Source organism: Carassius carassius, chromosome 36 (genome assembly GCF_963082965.1).
Source record: "Carassius carassius chromosome 36, fCarCar2.1, whole genome shotgun sequence".
Taxonomy (NCBI): domain Eukaryota; kingdom Metazoa; phylum Chordata; class Actinopteri; order Cypriniformes; family Cyprinidae; genus Carassius; species Carassius carassius.
The window spans coordinates 555,060-563,645 of record NC_081790.1 but is presented as its reverse complement, the minus strand read 5'-3'; the positions used below and the strand labels follow the sequence as shown (position 1 = coordinate 563,645).

General features: G+C 38.1%; 1 protein-coding gene across 1 annotated transcript; it reads right to left on the bottom strand.

Moving 5' to 3' along the window:
• Positions 1-303: 303 nt before the first annotated feature.
• LOC132116599 (adhesion G protein-coupled receptor E3-like) lies at positions 304-6,640 on the bottom strand. Its single transcript, XM_059525465.1, has 11 exons — positions 6,569-6,640; positions 6,276-6,465; positions 5,596-5,712; positions 5,287-5,468; positions 4,663-4,824; positions 4,382-4,588; positions 3,509-3,741; positions 3,209-3,275; positions 851-942; positions 593-755; positions 304-403 (listed from the first exon to the last, which is right to left on the bottom strand). Exons 2-11 carry the CDS (start codon positions 6,445-6,447, stop codon positions 347-349), a joined length of 1,452 nt encoding a protein of 483 aa, XP_059381448.1. The 5' UTR covers positions 6,448-6,465; positions 6,569-6,640; the 3' UTR covers positions 304-346.
• Between the last annotated feature and the right edge of the window lie 1,946 nt (positions 6,641-8,586).

Below are 8,586 nucleotides of genomic sequence, written 5' to 3'. Positions count from 1 at the left end.
TACACTGAAGACATTAGCTGTTAATTTACTAATTTTTATAGTTTAGTTTTATATGTATATTCAGTATATCAATAAAACATTTCCTTAAAAAAAACGTGTATTTTTATATTATAGTACAGTACAATATTTAAAGTAATACAATATAAAATGGATCCTCACAAAATAAGTCATAAGGTCATTCAGCTGGTTCTGGAATTGTAAAGTTATGAATGTGTTAATATTTGACAACTAGATGATTCCATACAATTAATTTCTTTCTTATTACCATGCAAACATAAAATAGTTTTCTGGAGTTTTCTTTTCTTTTTAATTTTCAATTAAATCGCCATCATTGATGTTGCAGTATTCAGTGTTGTTTGACACAGCAAAGACATCTGAAGAACTTCCTATACTGCTGCCTGACCTGAACAAGAATGAGACGAGAAGAGCTGCGTGACTTCATGAGATCAGTTTAACCTCTGAAGGTTTTTTATTATTATTATTATTATTATTGTCATTTATGGCTTTAGAAACATGAGACTTTTGAAGTAGTTTTAAAAGCTTGGAAATCAAAAGCATTGTGAAAAAAAAACACATTTTGTAAATGTCTGACCTCAGTATTGAGGACACAATAGATCAGGAAGATGAATGTTCCCTGCTGGGAATTCAAGATCAGGAAGAGGATCTCCAGCACCTTACTGCCTTTTGTGAAGAAACCCAGAATCCAGGAGCAACCAAGAACAACAAACTGAGCCAGAGTTTTAAACACTATAATCCTGCAAAGAAACATGTCAAGAGAGACAGTTAATGTTTATTTACTGACTACTGTATATATATGGTTCCCTATAGAACAATTAAACAGAAATGTTACTTGGTTTGTTTCATCTGTGAAACGTCAGCATTAAGCTTTATGAGAGTTGACCTCATAGTGATGATGATATTGATGAAGAGAATCGTGTTTGACTGCAAAGTAATTCATTAAATGGTTAATCACCTTTTAAATGGTATCATCCATTCCGTTGAACGTTTAAGGGGTAAACTATTGTGTTCTCTGAATACTGAAGCCTGACTTGTTCCCGTTCATGTAGCTGCATGAACATATGGTGCTTCACCTGTCAAAAGGGTGGAGCTTACTGCTATAACAGGCTCCATTTGTCAGAATCTAATGTAGTGTGAAGATCATCTCCTTGCTGAACTTAGAAGAAGAAACCAGAAGCAAGTGGCAAAAAAGATCACCTCTGACTAGCCCTTGCCCTGTGGCCCTTCGCTAATTTAAAAAGTAAACATTTTCTAAGCAAATTTCTTGCAAAATCATCACTCACCCTAACCATAGTTGGCTTCAGCTCTTCCCATCTGGAAGGCGATTCCAATCCATCCAGGTACTAGACTCAAATTTGTATTTTTTGGAAAAAGACATCAAACTTCACCATCTATACACAATGTATCCTTCAATGGCAGTTAGGTAGACTGGAGAAGTTAACAAATGCAAGGTTGGAGAACTGGAGAAACTGCAATGAGACCAAACAATAGTGATGTGACTGGTGACCATTATATATGTACGGTGAGAATGTTGCTTGTCTGGGAAGCGCTCACGCTTACTGGAGCAGAGTGCTCTCACTGCAAGAGCATGAGTCTCGCTTTGTTTCGCTTACGTATCACTTTCTTTAAGGAGGATGGTACCCCCCCCCCCTCCATTTCTTCAAGACCCTCTCTTTGAGCCACTCCTGTCGGCCGACTCACGGCCCCTGTTTCTTAAGTCTGCTCTCCTTCTGACTTTAGCATTGGTCAAGCAGGTGGGTGATTTACAAGCACTGTCAGTCTGCTTCATGCCTTGTGTTTGTGCCTAACTACTGTAGAGTTGTCCTTAAACCGAGATTGCTATGTGACTGAGATGCTCTACACTCCATTCAGAGCACATGTCATTGCCCTCTGGGCTCTTCCTAATTCAGAGGATGACCAGAGTCCCTACTGCCTTTTTGTGCTCTTCTTATTGTAGAGCACAATAGCTTCTGGCTTTCAGAGCAGCGCTTTGTTTGCTTTGGATGTTGCTCTAAAGGGCTGCCCATCATAAATCATGACTATCTTGCTGGATAGTTGATGCTATAGCCCTGGCTTATGCCTCAATGGGTTTACGGTGTCCTCCCTGTATAATTCAGCATATGCTGGCTAGGTATTTTTTGAAGAATGGCTGCTGGTCAAGAGCTGGTTTAGGCTGGTTCTTAGCTGGTCACGTGCTGGTCCTGAGCAACTAGCTCCTGTTCAGGACCAGCTCATGAACAGCTAAGGACCAGCTTAAACCAGCTCAAACCAGCAGCAATGATTCAAAACATACCTAACCAGTATATGCTGGATTTTTCAACAGGTCTAGCAGAATGAGGGCTCTTTCCACCAGAGGAGTGGCCTCCTCCTTGGCTTGGTCCGGCGGAATTTCTCTTGGTGACATTTGTGCAGCTACTGGCTGGTCTCTACTGTCTACCTTCACCAGATTTTATTCTTTGGATTTTCCTGTCCATCAGGCATGTCTGCATAATTAACCTAATCCACTTTAAAAATGTAGAAGGTCTTATTATATTAGACCTCAGCCTAGTGGCTTGCATCTCATAACTGGCCACCCTCAGAGGGGCTTCGTTCTGCACTTGCTTATAGCACGGGGCTATTGGATTTGTTCCCCATAAGCATTCAACACAACAGGGGAGACCGTTCAAAAGGGAATGTTTCAGTTACTAATGTAACCTCAGTTCTTAGTAAAATGCTGTCAAGTCAAGTCATGTCACCCTTATTTATATAGCATTTTCAATGATACAGATTGTGTCAGTATTAAATAGGAAAATAGTGTTTCAATAATGCAAGGAAAATAGTAATCACTCAATTGTCAAAGGCAGTTCATCATTGAATTCAGTGATGTCATCGTCCAGCTCAGTTTAGTTGAAATAGTGTCTGTGCAATCAAGTCGACAAACAGATGTGTTAGATGTGCTGTGCTATAAGGCTGCATGCAAGATTTTGACTATCCCTATCAGTCAAAAGCTTCTGATGAAATGGCACAGCTGACTTATATAGCATTTGTTTGTGCAGATACACACACATTAACAAATCAGGCTTTAGTATTCACTGGAGTTTACCCAGTAAGACTTCAATGCAATGCCTTATCTTAGAGAACCATGTTTATTTTAGTAACCAGATCATTTTCCTTTTAATATAAATAAAAGTCATGAGAAAGAAGTGTTTACCACTAGTATGACACAAACAGGACCCAGAAAACTCCAGATAAAGCCTTTATCCATTTTAATCCAGCAGCTGTTTAGAGAAAAAAAAACAATAAAATAACTGAATTAATTTGTCAGAGATACTAGTTCAGGTGCTGACTGGTGAAAAATTACGGATTTTAATATTGTGCAAGATGCTGATACAGCCTGACCTATTGGTATGATTTGAAGCATGGCTGCTGGTTTGAGCTAGTTCTTAGCTAGTCACATGACCAGCAGCCATGCTTCAAAACATACCATCAAATTAACTTAAAAATAACTCACTGTTCACTGCCATAGCCTTCTGGAACCAGACCGACAGACACACACACCACAACCAGAGCGAATACATATCCAATCACACACAGGAATCCACTGCTAAGCACCTCCCTATCTTTGGAGCTGATCTGTGATAGGTTCTTCACACAGCTGTAGAGCAGCACAGCTTCAATGAACATCCACACAAAGCCGGAGAGAAAGAGGAAGTGCAGAAGACCTGAGATCATGGCACACAACACCTAGAGACCAGGAGAGATGGTTGTGATGATTTTCAGTGAGGCTGTGCTAAGCTGTATGGCTCGCAGAACCTGATTTTACCAAATGCGACATGTTCCTGGGTCAACAACTTTGTTGACCCTGAAACGACATTGTGATTAACCAATCACATTTGAAAAAACAGTTTATAGTTTCAGTGTTTGATGCTTGTACATCAGTGTCATTCATCTATCATTTCCTTTGATTTTAGGGATTACTTACTGGTAAGGTTAGGTTTAAGTGTATAGATATGGTCAAGACTACATTTTTGTATTAAAATGTTGTCCCAGGGTCAACAAAATATGTGGACGTGTGTAGTGCTACTTCATCGTTCACTGTGATTTTTCCAATTAAGACATGTTCCTGGATAAGCATCTTTTGTTGATCATGGATCAACATTACTTTCCAAAAATAGGCTTAATTCAATCCCTAACCCTACCCATTTATTCCTAAAATTCCTAAATGTGAAATGATAGCTGATTAACAAGGGTGTAGAAGCACCTGACCCTGATCACAAGCCTAAAACAGATATTTCCTGAAATGTTGCCCCTCAGTTCTGACTGTTTGATAGGAATGTTGATCAAGGAACATGTTGTACTTGGTGAAATCGTGCATCATTCTCACCTGCTGAGGCCGTATAAGGCTCAAGAACCTCTGTGTGAGCAGGAACAGCAGGTGAGCCAGCAGAAGACTGATGCAGATGTTGATTCGAGCCACATTATTTACTCCAGAACTCCACTGACAAAGGGCAAAGGTCAACAGAGCCAAACTGAAGAACACCAGCCCCACGATCACACACACCAAATTCAACAGATCCAACTGTGAGTCACTCTGAGAAAACATGTCAGAATAATGAGTGCCAAATCTGTGCACTTCTTCAGTGCTCACTAGAAATGTTCTTGTACCTCTGCTGGGCGGCTGGTTTGCATGATGAGAGCAAATGTTGACAGGTGAACACAGGAACACACAGTGTAGCTGCTGTTGGTCTTTAAAACAGAACAACCATCTACGATCCACTCGCTGATATTCCAGTACACACAGGACAGAGAACCGCTGGGATCAAAGTCCTGCAAAAAGAATCATGAACATTAATGTTATTTAATATTATATTACAGTTTTTCTCAGCTATTTAGAGACTTTTTTTTTCAAAACTTTATGCACAAACTCAAGTACTGCACACACAAAATGCAAAATGCCTCACATCTCTTGCAAAATGAAGCACTGCATTCAAATTATTAAAAACACATCTCAAAGCAAACATTTGCAATCAACTTTGCCTTAATATTAATTGCTTTTAGTTTTTTTGTGTGTTACATTGCGTGTTGTATACTGTAAAGAATCAAAGGCAGAAAATGTGTGCTTCTTGCTGTTTGAGTGTCAGCTTTCAGAAATCATGTGGCAAGTAAAGATTTTGTATTTGAGCAGTTAAAAAAAATGCTATATATTATCATATTAAAACACTGAATATTAGAAGTTTTCAGGTGTTCGTCAGTGCTCAGGTTGGACAAAAACACATTTGAGTCTCTCACTCTGATGTGTTTGAGAGTGAAGTTGACTGGTTTGGTGAGCTTAGTGTTGGTGGTTTTGGGAAGAGTAGCTGAGATCACAGTGGACATCATGGTTTTAACCGTGTCAGATGATATGTTGAAGAAGTCTGGCTTCAGTAGATTCTCCATTGTGTTGTAGCTCATGAAAGCCACAGCAGCTGATCCTGTGTAACAGAAACAGAAGCTTGCATGCAATACTACATAAAAACAGTAAAGTAAAGGTGGTTTAGTGGTGATGATATGACACATCTCTATGATTTTTTGTTTTTTTTTTAAATCACATAAACGTACTTTCATTGCTGTTCTTGGCGATCCCAATGAGATCGATGTCCATAGAAGAATTTGTTGTGTCAAGTCGAGGGATTTTCTCAAAGGGGACCTGTGGTCCAACCATAAAGACTTGACCCTCTGATCAAATACAAGAAAGCAGATATATTATTCTGTAAGTGATATTTCTTTTTCTTTTTTCCTTTTTTTAGAAAGTTTTGTGTTCCTGTAGCTCAATTGGTAGAGCATTGCATTATCAAGCGCAAGGTTGGGGGTTCGATTCCCTGGGAACATCAATAAAATTGATAGCCTGAATGCACTGTAAGTCGCTTTGGATAAAAGCGTCTGCTAAATGCATAAATTAAATGAAAATCCATTTCATTGATGCATTCATTCATTCAATTAGTACAAAAGAAAAAGAAATTGTCTAAGGTAACGTATGTAACCCTGGTTCCTCGAAGGAACGAGACACTGCGTCGAGAACGCTTTGGGGAATGCCTCCAGTGTGACGTCTCTGAATATTAGCGCAATTACAGTAATTATTAATGTATGTCATCTGAAGGTCAAAATTAAATTAAAATAGCTACTGAAGCTCATTTGGCTCTGTCTGACCCACTACTGCTCCCCAGACTAAATCAAGTCACTGACATCATACTGTATATAATCTCAGTCATCAATGATAGTTTAATTATGCCTCCACTTACCTACAGCAGCAAGAGTAAAACTGACACTGTCATTTGTGTCTGTCTGCTTCACTAATGTAGAAATTAGTCTCTCGCTGCTTTTTAACACAAGGTTTCCATAGGAGGCTAGTTCAGCTGGGTTTGCTGATGATGATGACTCTAAAATCTTTTCTGAAGCATTGAAGGCCACCATCAAAATGTTTGTCACAGTCTAATTTATTGATTAGAGAAATACAGTTACTGTATATACACATTTCAACATAGCAATCATTATGTAACAATATTCTTTTAATATTTTTCTCTTTAAAACTCACACTCAATGGAAGCACTTGAGCTGTAATATTCTCGATCTGCTCAAGAAGATTTTGTAAACATCCTCCAGAGGTCTGACTCTGAAAACACACAACTGAGCTTTATACAGTAAATAAACCCGAATCTGTGAGCTAACAAAAATTAGCTTGTGCACAAATCAGCTATAGGTAGAGAAACAAATTCATATAATATCTGCCAATGCACATCTTATTACACTGCTCTTTAGACTAAAATTGATAGAAGCTGTGAGTCCAACACTAAAATTTAAGTTTCAGCAACTTACGGTGCATCCTTCTTGCAGTGTTATATTTATATCTGCAATGACAGAAATAAGAATAATGACAAATAATAAAACAGAACAGCAAAATAAATAAATAAACAAATGTAAATAAATATTATAAATAAACAATGATTGCATTTTTGAGGGTGGGGAACAAACTGAAACTGTATGGGAATTTAATGTGAAAAAAGCATGAAACTAAATTCTAAAAGTGACTAATATGTCAAACAATCTTTTTAAAGGTTAACTACACAGAAACTGAGAAAACATAATTCCTCTTAATATGCACAAACGTATTATTTGTGCAGTGAAGCTCATTAAATAATGTCTGCTCAGTGGATTAAATCATATTTTCACAGATTTTTTGCACAATATGAAGGAGGTCGCCTTCCAATGCTATTAATGCTGCTAACATCTGAAAGTGTGGATGAATAGTAAACTAAATTTCTGTTGCTTGTGGACAATGTTCAAGTATGAATGCCTGCAATTATCAACAACCGTACATTTCTCTTTTATCCCTCATCTTTATCTAGAGACACAAACACAGATCTATAGTATAGTTCTACAGATCCACAAACATTCAGTCAAAACAGAGAAAACAGAAGAATCAATAAATCAGACTAGTTTACCAGCTGAGCTCGTCTCTGGTGCGACTGTAGCAATGCTGCTGATGTTAGGAGGGACTGAAACAATATTGACTGATGAATACCAGTGAACTAAGACACAAATAAAACAAAGAGCTTGAGTGAATATAATTACCTGCACAGTATGCAAAATGACAGCCATATGGACGAACCAACTCATAGACATAATAATTGTCTGGGCAGGCTTTGACTCTAATGTTATGCGTATGAAAGCAGCAGTAGCTCCAGGAAGTGCAGACTTGCATAGAGACGATTCCATCCCCAACTGTTGGGTATCTACCATTAATCCACATTGGGAGATTTGTGCCACAGCTATAGGTGTCAACACATGTGTCTGGGATATGAGTGCTAATGTTGTTAATGAAGAACCGATACCAGCCGCTCCAGGTGACATCCTGGTCACAGTATATGACAGAAGCATATCGATTACTGGTAACTCTCCAAGGATCGTCCAGCACACTGTAGCTGTAGCAGGGGTCAGAGACTGAAATCAAAATAACGACCTCTTTTTATTTAGCATTTACATAACCTGAGTTATAGCCTATAGTTCATGAATATTACTAGCAGCCCTTCACATACAGTATCCTTCAGAAATACACACAGTATTACTATTTGATTTATATTGTCAGATCTTCTCATTTACAGTTACATACCAGCTGTGATTGGCACTTGTGTGACAGTTATACATGCCAAGATGTCTGAGAAAAATATAATGAAGACAAATTAATTAGAGAGGGAGCATGTGTAATAGCAGGCAACAAACCAAACACATAAAACTAAAACAACATAAAAACAGCAATATCAGGCTTTTACTTAAAGGGACGGATTGAATATTACTTTAGACTTTTATCCTGATCCATATCTTAAATTTAGTAAAAATTGTAAGAGGAATGAAGCTGCTAAGCCTTTTCTGTCTAAAACAACAAAAGAAGCACTACAAAAGTAGCTTATATGATTTATACTGCATACGCTTGAAGACAAACGCCATTGGTTCTTGCATGTCACATGACCAAACATCACTGATGGTCACATGCAGTCAATTCTCTATTACAGTCTCGTTTCAAAACTTCGGAGGGGAATATTAATGAATTAAATT

What these genes read in the sequence shown, in the direction of transcription:
- LOC132116599 (XM_059525465.1), bottom strand. Translation starts at nt 6,447, where the DNA reads ATGGTGGCCTTCAATGCTTCAGAAAAGATTTTAGAGTCATCATCATCA. An exon ending in GCCTTATACGGCCTCAGCAG is followed by an intron (nt 3,742 to 4,381) that starts GTGAGAATGATG and finishes CCTGGTCTCTAG; the next exon opens with GTGTTGTGTGCCATGATCTC. An exon ending in ATTGTGTCCTCAATACTGAG is followed by an intron (nt 404 to 592) that starts GTCAGACATTTA and finishes ATTCTTGTTCAG; the next exon opens with GTCAGGCAGCAGTATAGGAA.